The sequence below is a fragment of the Photinus pyralis genome, unplaced genomic scaffold, assembly GCF_008802855.1.
Source record: "Photinus pyralis isolate 1611_PpyrPB1 unplaced genomic scaffold, Ppyr1.3 Ppyr1.4_LG6, whole genome shotgun sequence".
Lineage (NCBI taxonomy): Eukaryota > Metazoa > Arthropoda > Insecta > Coleoptera > Lampyridae > Photinus > Photinus pyralis.
The window spans coordinates 35,242,821-35,263,230 of record NW_022170663.1 but is presented as its reverse complement, the minus strand read 5'-3'; the positions used below and the strand labels follow the sequence as shown (position 1 = coordinate 35,263,230).

The 20,410-nt window shown below is 38.8% G+C and overlaps 2 protein-coding genes across 2 annotated transcripts in view; both read right to left on the bottom strand.

The window, feature by feature from the left end:
• Window positions 1-33: 33 nt before the first annotated feature.
• On the bottom strand, window positions 34-11,322 carry LOC116174614 (otoferlin-like). The gene is made up of 22 exons (XM_031492553.1): window positions 11,167-11,322; window positions 11,060-11,122; window positions 10,925-11,009; window positions 10,718-10,877; window positions 10,502-10,676; window positions 10,105-10,458; window positions 9,746-10,057; window positions 9,497-9,694; window positions 4,290-4,391; window positions 4,093-4,242; window positions 3,871-4,035; window positions 3,711-3,827; window positions 3,181-3,315; window positions 2,969-3,130; window positions 2,665-2,922; window positions 1,990-2,619; window positions 1,907-1,945; window positions 1,457-1,863; window positions 1,240-1,410; window positions 1,050-1,195; window positions 863-1,002; window positions 34-264 (listed from the first exon to the last, which is right to left on the bottom strand). Exons 1-22 carry the CDS (start codon window positions 11,320-11,322, stop codon window positions 73-75), a joined length of 4,317 nt encoding a protein of 1,438 aa, XP_031348413.1. The 3' UTR covers window positions 34-72.
• Window positions 11,323-12,482: 1,160 nt separating this feature from the next.
• The window catches only part of LOC116174913 (LIM/homeobox protein Lhx9-like), a 44,071-nt gene continuing 36,143 nt past the window's right edge, over window positions 12,483-20,410 (bottom strand). The window contains exons 5-6 of the mRNA XM_031492941.1: window positions 13,026-13,261; window positions 12,483-12,977 (exon numbers count right to left, since the gene is read on the bottom strand). Coding sequence (XP_031348801.1) covers window positions 12,750-12,977; window positions 13,026-13,261 — 464 coding nt within the window. The 3' untranslated portion in view covers window positions 12,483-12,749. The remainder of the gene's footprint in view (window positions 12,978-13,025; window positions 13,262-20,410) is intronic.

Genomic DNA, 20,410 nt, shown 5'->3' with positions numbered 1-20,410 from the left:
TGCATTGAGATTCTATGGAACTTGTCAGCCAGCTGGAAGTTGGTGGTGATCCTTTGCATCGCGAGCTCGTGTTTACCCTTTGACGTAGATATCGGACATTCTTTCTCCGATGAAGAAGTCGTCTTCTTGCAAAACGACTTCTTCGGTATTCCAAATGATTACGCGGAGCTCGTACGATGTGGGTTTCCTTGGTGCGATGTTTACTGCTGTCGGATATTGGGTGTCCATGAAAGGAAAGATATCTATCCAGAGTTGAAGTTTTCCCTGTAAAAATTGGTACCTATTCTGTTGTCAATATTCTAGGTCTAATGTATAATGTTGAATTTATGAGACGTATCCGTTGATGGAGGCAAAACTTTAAATTCGTGTAGCTATCTCAGATACACAGTGTTGGAGAAGGGTTACTTTTGGTAGAAGATGTTGGGGCAGGATTTTTCTCTTTGTTGACTTGGTTGAAATTTGTAAGAAAACTCTAGAAAAACTACTCTCTAAACAACAAAAAGTGCTGGAGTTAGTAACAGCCAAATGTCACAATAGGCACGAATGTGAAGCATTTATACCAAAAAAGCGAATAGTACACATTCAATTTATAAAGTAAAAAAAAACACAACAAAAGAATACACCCCAAAAATATTCACAACCTCGGTTAACGGGCCGGAGGACGTTGGGCCGACCAAAGTCGGCCTCAAATAACCCAAGATATCATCTTATAAAAGTCAAAATGGAGAAATATAAAAATGTTACAAGGTAGCCAAATTGGATATTTACCCGCATACACATACAAGGTGGAAGAAGCGAAGCGATGCGTTTGATTAGAGGACTTCCCAATAGGTTAAGCTAATGCAGATTTCTTTTGACATACCTGCTCAATTCCAGGCGTTTCATAATGATACAGTGATCTAGTTTCCACGTGCTCTGGAACCAAATGAAATCCGATCAAGGGAACTTCGTGCCAATGCCGTAATACATTCAAGGCCATAGTTTCCTTACCCAACAAAGTCCCTGAAACAAACCATAATTCAGCAATTTCCTAACTTGCCACTTGTTACCATCTTTTCCCGTTGTATGAAACTGCTTGCTTCCTATAAGGACACAGTTCGCCTGATATTCAGGCGCGGGAAGGTTATGCCCCCTGCATAAGTTAGTCAAAATCGTCGTCGGCTTCTCGGAATCCCGCCAAAGGCAATATCCACCTCTAGACTCGGAAATAAGGCGCGGTTTGAAGCGTTGGTCACTTACTCGTGATAGTCTGACGGTATGCCGCAACCGGCGCGGTGTTTCGAGTAGTACCGGTTTTCGATGTCGATCCTCGTCTCGCCGATCAGGTCATCGGCTGAAATCGTGTCATAATCCCATACCTGCACCTTCAGTAGGTGATCTTGCGGGAAAGCACCTTTCATTTCAAAACATCTAGACCAAAGAATACATTTTTGAACGAGCTGGAGAGGGCGGTCACCTTCCGAACAGCGGGTTGACTTGACGCGGGATATAGTTCGCCCTGTCGTTAATGGTAACATTTCCCAGTACCACTCTGATGTAGGGATCGGATCTACCGCAGTAATCTTTTGCCCTTAAATTTATGCCTTTGACACAATAGACTCTCAAAAGGAACTGCAAAGGATCATTCGAGTGGAAGTTCTGAAATACCCCCTTATCGAGGCAATGACCGGTTGGCGTCACATAGTGTTGTAGATCATCCGGAGGGTGTTTGTAGATATGAATTGATGCCTTCAAAATTCCCTTAATATTCTGTTCATCCACGGTATCATCACCTGTTAGATTGTCTCTATGCATTTGGAACACTTGCAAACTGTCTTGGAAACCTTTAAACTCGGGCTGCTCTTCTAATTCGTTTTCGTAAACCTGAGGCGCACGTTTGAAATGGATACCCGCACTTTTGACTTACCTGTAGTTTATTTCCACGCGTTTTAGACACATCAACGCCCTGTAACAATCGGAGTTACTAATTGAGTTCAGTCAATCTGTTACCTCGAACGACGCGAAGTACTTAGTCCACCAATCAGCGTCCTCGTTGTCATTATCGTCGGTAACATGGCGCTTTCGCGCCCTGGGTTTGCTACGACTTCTTGTTTTGGAGCGCCCGAAACGAAGTTTCAGACAGTTCGGCACTTTGCGCCTGCATTTGCTTTTCCAAACGAAACAAAAGGCGTAGAAGAAACCTTTCAAAATTTTGTAAAGCACTTTCGCTATCCGCTTCTTTTTGCTGGGCTTAGCTTGATTTCTCTCCACATCAGGCGACCTTTGCCTCTTTCGAAAACAGTTTAGTATCGTAGTCGTAGTTGCCTTTTTGTGTTGAAATTTAGGCGTCTTCCATCTCGGTCCTTTTTGCAACTTTGCACTGGTACCTTTATTAACGTGGGCCGTGACTTGTGTGCCTTGGAAGTTAATTGTTTTTAAGAATTGGGTAGGTTTGCGCTTGTTCGGAGGTGCCGGGGTCTGCAAGAGTAGCCGTTCCCGTTCCACCTTCGTAAGAAGGGTGGTTAAAAATAGAGCCATGTCTACCAGTTGAACACCCACGAGCACGAAACGTCCAAAGCTTCGACAATCAAACACTTTCAAGCACATAGGAGGAATATAGTACAATTCTTCAGGAAGATTCTACAATCACAGTCGCAGAAACCACTTTGCGATCGTAAATACTACCACGTCAAGGGTTTGGAAGGGTTGTCTAAAATTCAGACATCCTCTTACAGCGTATGCACTTTCTGTTTGGAGAGTGGCGTACATGCATTCCAACACGACCTTCGGCTTACAGACTGGCACGAAATTTACCTTGCGCAATTGGCGCAATCCCCAGAAGCAGACTTCCAGGCGATACTTGACCAGATTCGGTTTAATATCTGTAGGTATGCGAATTACTACGTCATGCGCCTTTATCTCCATATTATCTTCCCCAGTAATCTACAATGAGCCTGTTTGAAATACGTTCATAGGGATGGGGACTTACCTCCAGCAATTCTACGGCCGCCAAAATTTCACCGACGGTTTTCTGCTTGCGAAGGACGCGGTGCCAAACGAGTTTGGGTGGAAAATCGGGTGGTCTGTAAGGATGATTGGCTAATTTGATGTGAGGAGAAAAAGTGCACCGTCCCAAGAACTCGGCCTTGTTCTATGGAAAAGTTTTAACCGAAGGTTATTCACAGTGGAAGCCCATATTACGCATAGGTCTTTGTCAAACACTTCGGCAATCACCAGAGGAGGGTTGGATTTGATAAAATCGCTCGTTCCGTATAGCAATAGTCGAGGTATGATTAAAGTTTGATCCCAAACTGGGTTTAGTGTTGCTTGGGATACCTAAAAGAAAACATGTATGAATGATCCCCGTTTCGCCTAAAATTGGGTTGGTAGTGTAGCTTGGGTTCCTTGAAAAGTAAGGAACAACTCATTTCTGATTTTTTAGTGAAATTGTACTGTTAGTAGTAGAAGTGTCAACATTCTACTTATATTCTCTTTAAGGGGCGCAGCGTTCATACATTAATACAACAGGAGCTATATAAAAGAGATATTCACGATGAACAGTCGAATTTCCGTTCAAGTTCAAGCGTTTCAAAATGTTGTATTGTAAGGTAAGGTGACATTAAACATCTTATGAGAAACGCCAAAATTACGGAATCAGTCTAGCGACAACCATCTTTTAACACTTTTAGCACACATTTTCAGTTGTTAAAGATGTTGACAATTTGACATACCTTAGTCTGTAGACACTGGTTTCCAATGATGATACGCAAAAATGGGTCGCTTAATCCCGACTTGTCAGCACCAAAGAAAAACTTTCCCTGATAAATATGTGCTCTGCCTTGAAAATTCTAATCGAAAAATCACACTTGAGAAAAACACGCTTGCACGTACGTGAACTTCCTTTGCTTGCACATACGAAGGGAAACCCCGATCGGAAAAGTTATTCGACAGTTCAAATTTCGAAAGGAACTGTTTGAAACGCTCCACTCTCTGAGCTTCTAAATCTAACCACAGTAACAAGTCCAGTGCGCAAGAGCATTTGTCCGCTTTGATTGGCTGCAATAGACAAATTCAGTTTCGTGTACCGAGCCTTTGAACGAGCTCAACTACTACCTGCAAAAACACACTTTGCAAGTTTCCACAAAATTTCCCGCTTTCCTCTGGAGTTTTGGAGTAGATCAACTCATTTGGTGGAAATTTTGCAAACGCAACCTTCTTGTTGCTGCAGATCATTGTGACGTAGACGTTCGGCCAAGTTTCCTCCTGTAACCAACCCTATTTGCACGAGGATCAAAAACACTTCTACTTACTGTAAATAGTAGCTGCTCTAATTTGAAGTGCAGTTCGTTAATGGTTCTGATGGAATTTCTGTCGTAGGTTCTGGTTTGTGATGAAGTGTGTATAATTTCATTCTGAAATCAAGCCCAGTTTACTTAAATTATAGATACTGTCCAATTGAACCCAGGTTATCTGAGGGCTGGCTGAACTACCTATTACCAGAACTAGGAACGAGTTAAAGGCCGAAAAAATTAGCAATCGTTCGAGTACTATATCTTTAATATAGAACAGTTATTGTGCAGGGTGGAATCTGAACATCTGCCAAAAGTCTTACAAATAGGAGTAAAAGGAAATAACGGTTATTTACAATATTTATAGTGGAATTAAGAGGGAGAGTCTGGCGTTTTAGGAGGAAAAACCTTTATTTGCGCATTTTTTGTTTTTATATTTTGCATCTATTGCATTTATTTTTAAGTCGGAGGGGTATCTTGGGTAAAGAAAAATGAAATATATTCCGCACGAGACAGAAAAAAATCAACAAGAAAAAACCTGGCGTAATACACAAATACAGGAAATAAATCAAGTACGGCAACAAAATGCAAAAGAGAAATATAAAAATCAAACATCTCAAATTGTGCAATGAAAATCAGGTCAAATGCAGATAACAAATTAATAAAAACCAGATGCAAGTGACATAATAAATATAAATGACAAAGAAGATAAATAAAGTTTAGTACAAAAACACCTTAAAAGCATCTATGGTGCAATTTAGACCGACAACTCGTTAAATGATAAACTGCACGTTCCTAAAGAACGCCAAAATGGGTATGGCTTCATTACGGCACCTGCTACCATTAATTTGACACGAAGTGCAGGTGAGAATGCAAGCGGTATGCAAGTTAAAGTCGATTATTATACAAACAGACCCACATACCAAACAGAAGAACAGTTAATTAGAGGCGCCCTTTCTCGTACTATAGTCCGAAGACATTTTTGTGTCCTTTGACTACATTTCATTCGATATATGTGATACAATTGTACCAACAAAAAAGGTTCTCGTGTGGTGAATTTTGCTCTGTGCGTATAATTAATGTGCGATTTTGTAGGGCGTGCCCTTCCTAAGGTCACGTAACTTTTGAAGCGCTCCGGCCTGTAAGTATCGTAGGTCTCGGGAGTATTTTTTCTCGTTCCCGTACCCCGTTCCCTTGTAATTTCGGGAAGTGCTTTCGGAGTATACTTTTACGCCTTCAAAGAAGCCTACGTTCTGAATGGCAGACAAACATTCCTTGTACTTATATAGAAATAGCAGGTCCTGCGGGACATCCTACATCAACCACCAGCATTAGTCTGGCGAAATGTAGAAATGATAAAGAATAGATAAAATTAAACAAGTATAAATTGTGCACAACTCTTGTGCAGATAAAGCGCATTTTGTTTAACCGAAATAGGTTTTGTTTTGACATCACCAATGGCTATATTTGAGGCAGACGTTTCAATCGCCCTTTGTGAGTACCCTCTTCCGATAATCCATTCTTGAGATATAAGGGAATATACCCGATCACGATAAGAGGTCGAGGAGGAGGGCTATGATTGGTAGAAATTACTTTGCACGTTTTACTTTCAAAAACAGCACCTCAGGAAATAATTCGTGGGGGGGGGGGTTTATACAGCGAAATTTGATGGCCGTCTGGCACACCTTCGGTCGGAATTCGAACCCGGGCCGCCCATTTGCTATAAATCATATTCTAATGACCTTTGGCATCGTTGTCGGCCATAAGAGCCTATACTGAAAAGTCAAGGTGAGACGGACTATAGTTACGCATCGTCCGGGAGCGAGCGCGAGATCAGAAAAGAGCAGCTACAGCGAAGAATTAGGTGATTTCTCCACGGTATAATCGGTTAATAGAACCATACAAGAAAACATCACCTTAATATTCTCCTCTCTCATGAATAAATAAATCATTTTTTAATAAAATAATATAAAGGCATAACTTGTACATTATAACCACACAATGACGGTACCTACAAAACAATAGCTAATAGCAAATTGTCTATAGGGCTATTGTTTCTGCTGTAATGTGTGTTGCCTTACCATAGGGGTGTGCCACCACACCGTCAATGCATTTCTGCAGCATTTCTATTACGTTGTAGGCGACTGCATCAAAGGTACAGGGTGACCATTTGGTGGAGATGATTTAGTTTCGCGGGGTTTTCCCAAATTGATTCTCGCCTTAATGGGCTGTTACGTTGATATAGAAAGACATTTGCACGCTGAAACCTTCAACCTTTGTTTCTGTTGCGCAAATGAGAATCGGGTAGGTACGTCGTTAAAATACACAGTGTTTGGAATCGGTATTTTAGTCCACGTGCTTTTGAGTTATAGATATCGGTCGGTTAAGCCAATAGCAACCCATTTCAACAAATGAAAAGGAAAGTTTACTAACGAAACTAGTAAATCAGTGAAGTAAAAATGTTTTTGGGGACTCATTAAAAGACTACAAAGCCGGAGGTCGGGTGTTCGAACCTGGGCTGAGGTAAAAATTTTTCATCTGTGGCAGGGATAGGAATTTCCTTAGAACAGTACCGAGCATTCTGCCGGCTACTCCGAATCAGGTTTTCATGCAGTTTTCCTAATTCGTAAAGTAAATATCGGAGTAGTATAGAACAACTTAAAACCTGCAGGTGCACCTTTGAAAAGCATTATGCGGGTCAATCTGTAATTGGGCTAAAGACTGTTGAGAGCCCAGAACATGAGGGACAATAAATAAATAAATAAATGAATCAATGAATGAATAAATAAATAAATAAATAAATAAATAAATAAATAAATAAATAAATAAATAAATAAATAAATAAATAAATAAATAAATAAATAAATTAATTAATTAATTAATTAAGCTTACGGTCTCGGTTAGAGTTATGTGTTCAGACACTATATTTCCGACCGTTTATTCCGTGGAGGAAGTACCTCAAACAGTTACGATTCTTCGCTGTATCATGTTGCTTCCTCACCTCTTGCGGAAGGCAGTACTTGTGTCTTAGCAATGCGAGAAGGGGGGCTTTCTGATTAACTTTTCTTCTTTAACTTTTTTTCTATCTTAAAGAGGTACCGAATAAGATACGATAACATCCCAAACATTCAAACTTTTTGTTTTTACCCTGTATTGAGAAATAAACGTAGCTAGATTGATTCTGTTTGTAGCATTAACAGTTTTAAAAAAAAAATAAATTGGCACAGGGTCGCGAAAACCTCAAGTCTCTATTATTTAAAACAGCTGAGATACACCGCAGTTTCAGCCAAAATAGGACACACGGTACAACATGAGATGTTTGATTTGCGTATTTCGCTTTTGCATTTTGCTGCCATAATTGATTTACTTCTTATATGTGTGTGTGTAGTAGTAGTGCTGGGCGATAAATAAAATTGTTATCGATTTATCGATAAGTCTGTTTAGTTCGATAATTATCGATTAATTGTTAATCGATAACTTTCGATAATTATCGACAACTTTCGATAATGGTGGATATTTTCGATAATAATCGATAACTTTTGATAATTATCGAAAACTTCTGATAATTATCGCTAACTTTTGATAATTATCGCTAACTTTTGATAATAATAATCGTTAATTGTCGATAATAATACATTATTGACATTTATCGAAAATTGTCGATCTCTTATTGTTATTGATTAATCGAATAGCGATAATTATCGAGAGTAAACTATGGATACTTTTTCATAAATCCTATCAATATAAATGTATTCTTAATGCATACACTCGTTAACGATTTTAGTTATTTGGTATTGATTTTGATAATTTAAATAAAAACAGGATGTTTTGAAAATATTAAATAACTATAGGTATTTCGTAGTTTTCTGAAATCAAAGGTGATCAACTAGAACTAGACCATAATCCTCAAAAATTTGGTACGTCCTTCAATAACCTCAAAATTATTACTTGTTAACAGAAACTGTAATTAAGCATATCATATTTTATAAGTGTCATGTCAATTCCGGAATGCCCTTACTTGATCGCTTTTGTGATAAATCGATGTAAGATTATCCGATAGATTATCGATTTATCGACCAATCCTTTAAAATCACAATTAATCGATACATTTTTCAATAATTTTCGATAAATTATCGATTAGTCGACCATTTTTAAAAAAATTAATCCACTATTATTATCGATTAATCGATAATTATCGACTAATAGATAGTGAATTAATTGTTGAAAAAATTCGATAATTACCGATTAATCGTTTTTTTTGGAAAGCACTACTTTTAATTGACTAATTTATCGATTAATCGATTCGATAAATTTTTTTAAATTTATCGGTCCTCGATTAATGGATAATTATCGATAAGTTATCGATTAATCGTTTTTTTGCACAGCACTTGTGTAGATATTGTGCCAGGTTATTTTTGTTCAATGGAGGGTTTTCCCTCAGATCTCAGTTTTTGTTTGTTTTTTCTCATCCACAAAAGTCTAAGTTTTAATTCCGATTGTGTGTCACGTATCAATAAATAAAAAGAACCACCATAGTATACAGAGCGTAGGAGTTCTATTCCCACCACCCTGTCCGAACCAACTGTAATCGTGGTGCAAAAAATTCAAAATTTCGATATGGAAGTTAGATGGCTCTGCTCGTAATTTTCCCTAAAGTCACTAAATATAGAAAGTACCGCAATCCATTGGGCTCGCGTGTTAGAGAGAACGCATGATTTTTGCCCAAAAATGGCGGAAGTTACCAGATTCTAGTAACTTTAATATTAGGGATTGTTCCACCTGTTTGGAGATATCTGTATATATTTTTATAAAACATGACAGTACTATGAATTTAGGTTATAAAAAATGACACCTATTCAGATTTTATTTGTCAATTTTTTTGTTGGTAAAAAATTTGCCCAAAAATGGCGGATGATTGCGGTACTTTCTATATCTAGTGACTTTAATTTTCCCCATGTTTTCCCCAGAGTTGCCAACTGTAAGTATAGGATCAGTCAAAACGGTAGTGTCGGCTCCAGGACCCTGAAAAACATCACAAGATTCGACGATAAAAAAACTGGACCACGACCTGCACTAAAAGTAAAATTTATTCATCGGTTAAAACTTTCGGCTAGAAAAAAAGAGGGAATAACCCTGGATAGGTGGTTAATTGCAAGGAGCACAATCAGTTTAAAGCAACATTATAAACACCTCTCCAACCCTTTCCAATACTAACCACGGTAACTTACCAATTCCTTCTGACACGATCGATTCCAATGGGCCTTAAGATCGGTCACGAAATTTTGCTTTGGAACCTGTAAGTAATCGAAGAAACTCTTACACGTGCTGGTAGTAAAGGTAAACGCATCCTTAAGTAAGTTTTCAAGTACGCCATTTTGAGTCGTTTGTACTGAAGCGAGGTTATTAATGCGTTCTAATTTCACCTTCTGAAAGATACCTATGGATCACGGGAGTGTAAGGCACCATTTAATCCTTACAAGTTCACCAATCAGCTTAGTAAAACGGTTCTGTTCGTACAAGATGTGCCGCAAATCGGGCACTAGTAACTTGACAAAGAGGCACGGTTTCTCTGGCCCGTAATCGACATTCCAGTAGATTTTGTTTGCACTTGACGGTACCTGAGGAAAAGTTCTGGCATTCATGGCTTTCGCATTTTGATTTGAAGTCGCCATCTGATGACCAAAGCTGATTTCAAAGCGGATAGGGTAGGTACTATGACGCTTCGGGATCATGTTACTATTGAAGATAACTGCACACAGCACAATCTCTTCCTTTCTCCACATCTCGCTCTACGTTAAGTGCTTAATTACTGCCACTTATTGAATAAGTACCTCACCTCCGGTACCGCAGCAATATGTCCCAAGGAGATGTTTTTATAAACTCGCGTAACATTAGTAGGTATCTCAGTGGCAAACGACATCAAAATCTTCCCAACATATCCCTCAATCTTGTTCGTTGTGGTATAAAAATGCAGAAAACCGGGGCCAAAGGTAGGCAAAAATCCGCAGTCTTTGTCGTTAGAAATATTTCTCATATCTACACAAGTGGACGCTATGAGGGTCTTAATGCATCGATCGCTGTGGTAAATGTTAATCTTGATACGCTGGCAAAGTGCAGGGAAATACTCGGGGAGTACCACACTTTCATTCCAAATCGGATTCGTTGTTCTTCGCTTCGTGGAGGTTTTAGCCTGAAACGTGTACTGGTGTCTGTAGAATTGTGAGGTAACTCACCTTCCGACCTGCAAAGCAGATTTCGACCAATGGATTTGGAGGATCTTTCTCAATCGGTTTTGGATATTTCAAATCCAGTCCTTTTCCCTTGGTCAACCCCTCACCACGATAAACCTTGAAAACGTAATTCGCCTTTTGCCGATCGGCCGCCGTGCCCGCGGACTGTAACAGATTCCTAAATCCTAGATAGTGATAGTGAGCGGGTAACCAATTTACCGTTCAATATCATCTGTGGCACGGACGTCTATGACTGGAATTGAAAACTTCTCGCCCCTTCTGATGACACCCATATCCACCTTCAGAAATCCGCACAGCTTCGAGTTTACCTCCTTGTAAGGCGGTACAACTACGGCCCATTTGTGATAGAATTGGTGATCTACCCGCTGCCGAGATTAGTTGACATGAACAATCGATTGTAATCACCTTTTTGCATCCAGACTGTCGCCACGTCCAGAGTAACATATCCGATAGTCTTATGAGGCATGCACTTCTTGCGCGGTCGAAAAACCTAAGGAGAATCATCTGAAACACCACCCCACTGATTCACTAATTTCTTACGGTTAAAGTTATGTTGTAATCAAGCAAGTTCTCAAAAGTCTCCAAAAACTCAAAGACGAAGTACTGAAAGATGACTATGGGTTATTGATGGATGAGGAAAAAATCACCTCGTTAAAGTATGGGGCATCCGTTCCATAGCAAATTGAGGTGCAGCGTTTCTTATTGCCAACTCTGACGTTGACCGCGGAATCGGTGTTCTGTAATGGCCAATGACGACCTTCGAGTATGGTAACGTTAATTAAGAAATGTTCCGCTTTGCTCATTTGTGTAGTTCTGCATGTCAAAGTGACGTTCTAAGAATGATTATGAAATCTGTCACAAAATTCCGCCCACGGAATCTTTTCAAGGTGTGTTGTTTGCACATACTAAACCAATTCGCTGTGGCTAGCGCAGTGGTGTACATTGTAGTTGAATTTATCATTATAATATTCATTCAAATATACATTTTTCAGTTAGGATTCGAAATTTATATTGAATTGTTGATTGTAACTTACATCGTTAGCATCATAAATACAGCAGAAGATGTATCACCTGCATTTGATAGTATTTATTGATTTGAAGGTATAATTCAGGTAACGTATCGATTTTGATCTTGATGGGATATTTAAATTTGGTGCTTAATTTGAGCAGAACGGTTTGGATATCTCATTACCACATTATTTACTGTATCAAACCACGTAACCCTTGAAGCAAAAATGGATAATTGTATAGAACGAGTTAATAACCTAAGGAGCAACTACAAGTCAACGAGTCAGTAAGTAAAATCATCAAACAGTGGCGTAATAACGTGGACGATATCATTTTCAACTATATACATCGTGAAATATCACATGTGGCTGGTATTAAATCCACTTATGGCCACCTCCAACGAGTTGTTGATTAGACACGCACTACCATCGGTGTAATATGTAGTAAAAGACATTCGCAGCGACGCATGTGTAGGTTTACGTTTGGTATAGTTTCCAGAAAATAATAAGTAACAACCAAAATGGATATTTAACTTGTATAGAAAGCGTTCGGGGAGCGGTCAATGAGTAACATAACATAGTAGTTTAAATCTAATATAAATCTGTGTGTGGTCTGATATGAACAGATGGTGTTGTTGGTTAGAGCCATTGAGCCTCCGACGTTGGTTTTGTAAATCGCAGACCATTTCAATCCTTAGTCCGCGTTTACGTGGCCAATCGGTGCCGAGTACGGTCATTTACGCGTTCGCTCCTGGTCGATCGAAAATTAAGGGCTCAGTCAACGAAAAGAATGACCATAAGTTCTCCCCCGGCTCCACCATTTAACACAACTGTGAAGTATCTCATTCCCTGTTATACGTTATCATCCCTGCGCTCTTGTACGTTTCTGCGGCGGGTTTCAGAATAAACAGTGCCATCTTAACTCATGTGACAATAACAAAATTTTTATATTACAATATATATTACTATACACATTTATAATACTTTCACAGAAAATATCCAAATTAAAAGTACACATTTATCGTTGGTTTCGTTTAACATAGACAAACATATCAAAACGGTTGCCTGCCGTAAAACATGAAAAATTGCACCTAAATCCGGCTTAAATACTGCTGGTTAACATATAACTACTTTACAGTTATATATTATAATTCATATCACTATCTAAAGGAACATTTGTGCACCGATCCGTTCGACATTGTCCCGCGCACGCTTATAATTTATTAATAAATATCACTAAAATTTAAAGTTTGTGAATTCTGAAGATGGTGGTGAACGTCGTCGATTCCCGACTGGCTCGACAAGCTATTTGAATCACCCAGAATTGCGGAAACGGAACCGACAGAACCCGGCCCGTTCGGTCCGGTGCCGTTAGCGCCCGAGCCCGCAGCCGACCCATCCTGTCGCATGATGTTCCTTCTCCACTTGGCCCTGGCATTCTGAAACCACACCTGCAAAGAACTGACGATATAATTGGGAACCCTCATCTATCCGCTCACCTGCAAAACACGCTTCGAAAGTCCCGTCTTTTGGGCGAGCTGCTTCAGGTCTTTAGCGTCGGGGTTCTGATTGATCGCGAAGTACGATTTCATTGTACGCAGTTGATGGTGCTTGAACGACGTTCGCATCCTTTTCGTCCTTTGACTTTGGTGACCCGTACTCGAAGCGGGCGAGGCGACGGACGAATCGTAAGCTAAACTATCCACCGATTGGCTTAAATCTCCTTGTAGCAGCTCTGCAAACAAAGGAAACATTTTCAAACAAGCATACTTAGAAGAGGACCATTTAAAAAATTGAGACAACAGAACAATGGTAACAAATGAATTCATTGCCAACTCGCTCCGTATTAGGGACGAAATGTATTCGTCGCATTGAAATTGTTAAAATCAATACACGGTATGAATTTACGTGAAGAAGTATATACAAACATAGACTCTTGAGCACGTTTCTAGTGCTATAGAACAAAGTACCGGTCGAATGGAATCCCTCGAGATTGCTTCCACCCGCTAAATTTGAAGGGCACTTCAGAACGACGTGCATACAATACGAGTAAATAAACATATCGTTATTTTCACCGACTGAATAAATCATTTGCCACTGTCGAAAATAAATATGCGAGGATTAATTTAACGTTTGAAAGAATACGCTACTGATAGTGGAAGTTGGGAAAAACTTTCTGTTATGCAATTCAGTGCTGGAGTAGCAAAAATCTTCATACGGTAGGATAGGATAGAATAATCTTGTGGATGGACGTAACATCATACATTATTCTGATTGTTTAAATAAATTCTAGCGTTTCATATACCTACACCATTAATACACAGGAAGTAACAGAAATTGCTTTATCCTTGCAGAGAAACTACATCGTTCAGACCATGTCGTAGAGATCCAGCATTAAGACTAGTCAAGGGAAGATACTATATTTGAGGGAGACGCAAATTAATTTCGTTTTACGATTGCGTAAGCTAAAAATAGAAAGGGTATAGTCGCACGAAATGAAGAATTCTATCCGTGCATTATGAAATCCAAGTCGCACCGAAGCTGATGAAGATTATCAACAACGACACACCTTGACATAAGGAAGGTAGTAATTTTATTTTATTTGTTCATTTAAAAAAATTAGGGATATTTACTTATTTATTGTCCCTCTCTTGTTCTGGGCCCTCAACAGGCTTAAGCCCAATTACAGAGTGACCCGAATAATGCTTTTTAGAGGTGCCCCCGGCAGAAGGTGTTCTATACTACTACGGTATTTAAAATTTGAATTTGAAAAGTAAGTTTTGTGGAAGTTCTCATTTATATTCGGGCAGTGCGATATGGTTTCGTTATTGCTGCTTAATCTAATTAAATTTTATACATTTTTTGTTAAATTTACAAAATGACCGGTATACGAAATTTTATATGTGTACCGATTCACAAGGAATGATCACGGAACTAATATGCCAGAAAAAACGCGTTAACATGAGAACGAGTGATCAAGCAGTTCAAGAGTCGAAACGCTGCAGTGTTGCCGGTTCTAAAAATCGTCGTGACGTAGAATGGGGGACAGTGCTATATCTGCATGTATAAAAAGGGAGTGAGCGCTTGGAGTCGTTTTATCACTCGAACTCGGCCAATACATAAGTAAAAATTGGGTGGGAGAAAGGAATTCTTAGCCAAACTTTCGAGGTCGAGTGCTGCATTTTTCGAACCGCGCTAAACCTTCGAGACAAACCTACGTAACGTAAGTGCAGATTTTTATAAATCACGAAATTCTTCGTCAAGATTTCAAGGAGAATCATGTAAATTGTGTACGGCAACCAGTAAAAAGGTTAAAGGCAATTAATTCGTGTTTTTGTTGGTTATGAAAACCCTAAGTAATATTAGACATTTCCATACTGCGGAACATAGCTAAATTACTCCAATAAATAAACCAAATTTCAACTAATAAATAAGTTGGGGTATAAGTGCATATTCCCTGCGGCTTGTTGAGATACTTTGTACGGTTGGCAAGACTCACAGCGACGGCCATATTTAGCTAAATTTCGCAACATACCTGGTCAATAATAATGATCTATAATTCGGTTAACGGTTTTTGTGTCCGCTGTTCAGTAACTCTTGATTTTCATGCAATATTCGGTTACGGTTCAAAGTGGCAACGCAAAGTTTCCACGAATCAGTAACGATATCATCATTTAAAAAGGTTACTATGAAAGTTACCGATGCACTAGTCTGGTACGGTATCGGGTCGGCCGGTTACGGCATTGAATTTATTTCGGTACCAATGTAGTGTAATAATATAAGGTTATTAACTTATGATTGTGTAAAAGTCAATATCCACAGGATATCCGCCGATATATGATGAAATTGGCTATTACAGCAATCTAGAAGTAAGTAGCAAGGTTGGCAAACTCGCAGGTGATTGAGTTTGACGACGATTGATAATCAGTAGTGTGTAAGACTTGCATTGAACGAGTTAGGTAGTAAATAAACTCTCTTCCCCAAATGCAGTCATTTATTAGTAAATAATCCTAACCCCACACCAAGAGCATTCGGACAATTCATGGGCATAAAATTGGTACTTCGGAATTTTCGGTAGCGGATCGGTTTGGGAACCTCCATTGCTCACAAGTAGCCTAAATATTTTAGAGACGGACGGCAAAATTGTCAATTCCCGGGATTGATTTTGAAACTGGCTAAATGGAGACGGCGGAAAACTTTCCTAAAATTTTTGCTCGTTGATCGTTCTCCCTAATACGAGAATGTCGTCCAGGTAGGCGAACGCTCGAGTCTCCATTTCTGACCCAATAACTCGGTTCAAAAGACGCTGGAACGTGGCTGGTGTGGTGACTTTGAATTGGAAAAATCCTCCGCCGGCGATGGTGAAAGCGGTAATTGGTCGATTAGTTTTTGTCAGCGGTATATCTGTCAGTAATCTTGTTTCAAATCGATACTTGAAATGTAGCGGGCTTGATGGAGACGGTCTAGAATCCCATTTAGGAACGGTAATGGGTAGGCATCTTTAACCGTAACTTCGTTGACTTTACGAAAACTTCTTTCGGATCATGGCAATTGGCGAACTCCACGGACTTTCGGACGGTTCTATGCTACCCTCGACTAGATCTCCTCTAGCTTGCATTCAGGGATTTTGTGAAGAAATTCTTGTAATTTTGCTGCTTCGACGGCGGTTAACGGTGTGATAACGAAACAAGGAATGCATTGTTGAGAAACGGGGCTAACACGGGGAACAAGGGCACTGCCAAGGAATAAATTTCCGGTTTTCATGTTGAAATGGAGGTCGGTTCAGGAAAGAAAATCTATTCCAAAGAGTACTTCATAACCAAGACGTGGGGTATGATGGACTAAATTGGAAATAATCCAATTCAGTCTCGATTAAAGCTGTAAACGGTTGGCCATGAATGTGAACTTTAATAAACGGACGGGGGTCAGTACCCTATATCTCTGCAGCTGAGGGCGAACGGATATCGGAATTACGGACGGGATGGCTAGGCGGATTGTGGTACTGACACCCACACTCTCGAGACATTAAACCTCGTCTACCACAGTGAGACCAACAGATAATGGTATAAATTGCAAAAAAACTGCAGCACGGCTGGTTTGGATTCAAATTCGTCAACCATCTTTCAAAATTCACTTTCGACGGGTAGCCAAACTTTTACCTGGCGATACAAAAGGTCCGATTGTATTGTACAAGGCATTCCACCATCCAGTTTTTCAAATTGCAGCTAGCCTACCAAAAGACAAAGTTAATAGTCGACTGGGGAAAATGTATAATTTTGTATAAGTAAATCATTTATATTTAAATTTATTCTAATATTCCCGAAGAGGCCGACCCACGGGAATTTATCCCGTGAACAAATTTGGGTATTTTTTATAAATGATAAGTGCTTTTCCTCTTTAACTGTGTAGTAATACCATAATTTGGTGAGGGTTAAACTACGTATATTTATATTGAATAGGATTATATTGGAAACGTGATCACGCTTTACATCAAGTACATCAATGTTTTAAATCACAAAAAATGTAAAAACAAACTGGAGTTTCAATAATATATTCAAACAAGTATTTAATTATGTGAGTATTTATTTGAGAGTGATTAAACTGGAGCACTATGTTTTAATTTTTAAATTGTAAGTGGAGATAATGAACCAACCTTCCGCAAGGTATCTGAACCAGCCGTGATATTCATCATTTCATTACAAAAAAAAATTGTTACGGTGAAATTTGTACCAGGGCGTTTGAGAATAAAATTTATTTTCTACTAGAAGGGATTCTAATCTCTAAGTAGAGGAGAAGAAACTAAGAAAAAAAAATGTTTTAAATAGCCGAGGAAGAAGTTAATCGTTGCTTTTTTGGTGGTGGATGTCAATCGTTGTATTGTTTTTTGGTGGATGTTGAGACGTAGCTTCTGATTGTTTTGATGTTTGATAGATTTGCCATATTTTTGCAAGACAGTCCGTTTGGCTAGTTGTTCTGTTTTGTAGAAGAAAGTTATTGAAGTGCTTTAAGAGATTTTTATTACGCCGTTTAAGGTAAATGTTGAAGCCGAACTAAAGAGGTGAAGTTTTCCAAGAAGTTAGTCGGAGTTTTGTGTCTATCGTGCGCTTATCGCCTTATTGAGTGCATAGCAGCACTAAACGAGTGTTGCCGTTAATTTTGAAACACAAAACATGGAAACAAGGAAGCGTTGTAACTCCACATTAAAAGTTCCATATCTTCATTAATATTACGCACAAAACGTGAGAGTTGGCGCAACACAAAACGAAGGATTTGCGGTTCTTGAATGTTAAGCAACAATTTAATGCATGTAAATGGCTGTGACATTAAAATAATGTTACCAATAGTCTGTTAGCTTTAAGTCTAAAATATGGCTGCATGATATGCTTAAAATCTTAAATTTGTCAAATGTGCATACACGTATGCACTCTTTCAAAATGTGCGTATATATATATTGAAACCCTTATAGTCGAGGAACTGTACGTCAAAAGAAATTTATATTAAAACATAAACTAAAATTTCATGACATTTAAGCTAGCTACCACATTTACTCAAATGAGACAAAAAAAAATGCTGTTTCTATATAGAAACAATCACGCTTTCAGCAAGGCCATAAAGGATTGAAGCGCATACGATTATTATCTGCATTCTGTTTCGAGCTGCCGTAAAACAAGATAAGCTTTCTTAGTGAAAATTCCTTTAGGTACCGAAGTAGCGCAATGCCAAATAAAGCAGAACCAAACCAATACGGTACCCGGCACTCGATCTGGAGGTGTTAAGAATTGGTAAAGTGATGTTGTTGCATGTTAAAATGGCGGATTTATTCATATTCGCCGCATACCTCGCGACGCAATGCGGTGTCGTATCGATAATGAAGTACCTATATATAGGAACGGCAGGTGTGGAAAGACAAGGTAGATAAAATAAATATTGTTATTCTATGTTTATGGGGTTAAGAATTTATACCCTTTGTATAGCCACGCAGCGTCGGACCAAATGGCTACCGGACGGATTATCCAATCGACGATCTAAGCATACTTTTCATCTGTCAGCACGGCTTATTCGACCACCCAGTACAACGCGGCAGCAACCTTATAAATATAAGAGACCGATAGAAAGGCTGCATTCGATTTCGGTAACTCGTTTTTAGGAATCAAATAAAACCTCTCATTTCCTTTTTATTTTCGGTTGCCGCCCGATGCCCTCGGGTAGTGTCGCTGGGAATTTTTCTTTAAAACCCTTCCTTTTAACATTTTTTATCATACCACTAATTGGATAGATTCGAATACCTATTAAATTATCGCCCATTTTTAACGTTTAATGTCTTTTCTATGGCCGGTCCACGAAGTTCACTTCACTTTCTCACTTTTTTAATTGCACCTTATATAGATAATGGACGCTCCTTCACGAAAATTAGCAGACGTCAACTTAATTGTTACAAAAAGCTACAGAAATTCATTAAATTCAGGATTCCGGTCAAAGAGACTGTTTTTGTTGAATGTCGCATTTCTAGTTCTTAGCTTGATGTTGCTTAGAATTCATTTTCCAAGTAATGCATTTTTCAGTGACAAATTGAATTGAGTTGCAGCTAGTGCACATCTTCATAAAAAAACATATGGAGGTGAAGCTCAGTACGCTCATGATCCGCTCCGTGTCATCAAAAACGTCGACACGTCGCCGTTGTAAGATGGACAAATTTTCAGATAAGGAACAGCAAGAAAACCAGAAACGCAAAAAGATATGGATTTCAGGATAATTTTCACTCTATACAAAGGACCCCTTCATAACTTCTTAACTAATTTAGATAATTGTTCATCCTTCACGCAAATGCGTGTAATAATACAAAAAATTTTTCAACAACCATTAGAACAAATCGAAGTTTAAAATGGCTCAAGTTGGCACTGGGAAGCACAAATTTGAAATAAAGTCCCAGGTTTTAGTGCTCTAGTTTGCGTAATTATTTTACGTTTATTGAGAAAGACTAATCCGACGGATGGTCTTTGATTTAAATTGAAGGCTAGTAATTATTAGATGAAAATGCAAAATTTTCGCTTTTATATATTGATAAGACATTGTAAGATTAAACGTGTTCAGCTGTTTCCTTACCTAATGTTGGAGATTATTTTGTTTGTTGTAAGATAAAGCGCTTGTGAAGCTAGAGATACAATAGGGGAATCTATAAATATGAGTGTAAATAGCGGGAATGCATCTTTTGTTATGCGGCGTTACACAGTACCGAACTTACATTGGTCGTTGTCGCAAAGCACATTGTGTCATTTTAAATCAATGGGTCCATTGGATGGATCCCGAAGAATGGAATTAAGCCAAGAGCGAGAAACCGTCTTCGCCTTGAAGACCCAGCTTTGCAAAGAAGAAAGTTGAAAAACGACAAAACACCCCACAGGATTCTATAGCCGGTCCGTGTAGGCACAGTCAATTTCCATTCTATTCTGATTGAAAGCCGTAACCGGAATGCATATAAAATTCCTGGTGAGTGCTGCATAAGAGTATTTATGAACAATTGTTCCTTCGCGTTGTAGTTTTGCCGCTTTCCGTCGTTGTACATTTTAACTAGCGTCGTAGTGTAGTAATTACAAACTTATTGAACAGAATTTTATGCTTACACGCTATTTACTGTGTATACTTATGTGAAGGCGATTTAATCACCTACTTGCGATTTGCATTAAGTTGGTGTATTTATGAATGCTATTTGTTTGTAAAATCAACAACAAATAGTATAAGAAGTTTTACCTGTGGAATAAAATTACACTTATGACACGCGTCACAACGGATTTCTTCCCTTTCTAACTGCAAGATGTAAAGATGACAACATAAATGTATCCATCTTGACGTGCCTTATAAACGTAATTTAGATAAAACTTTTCGC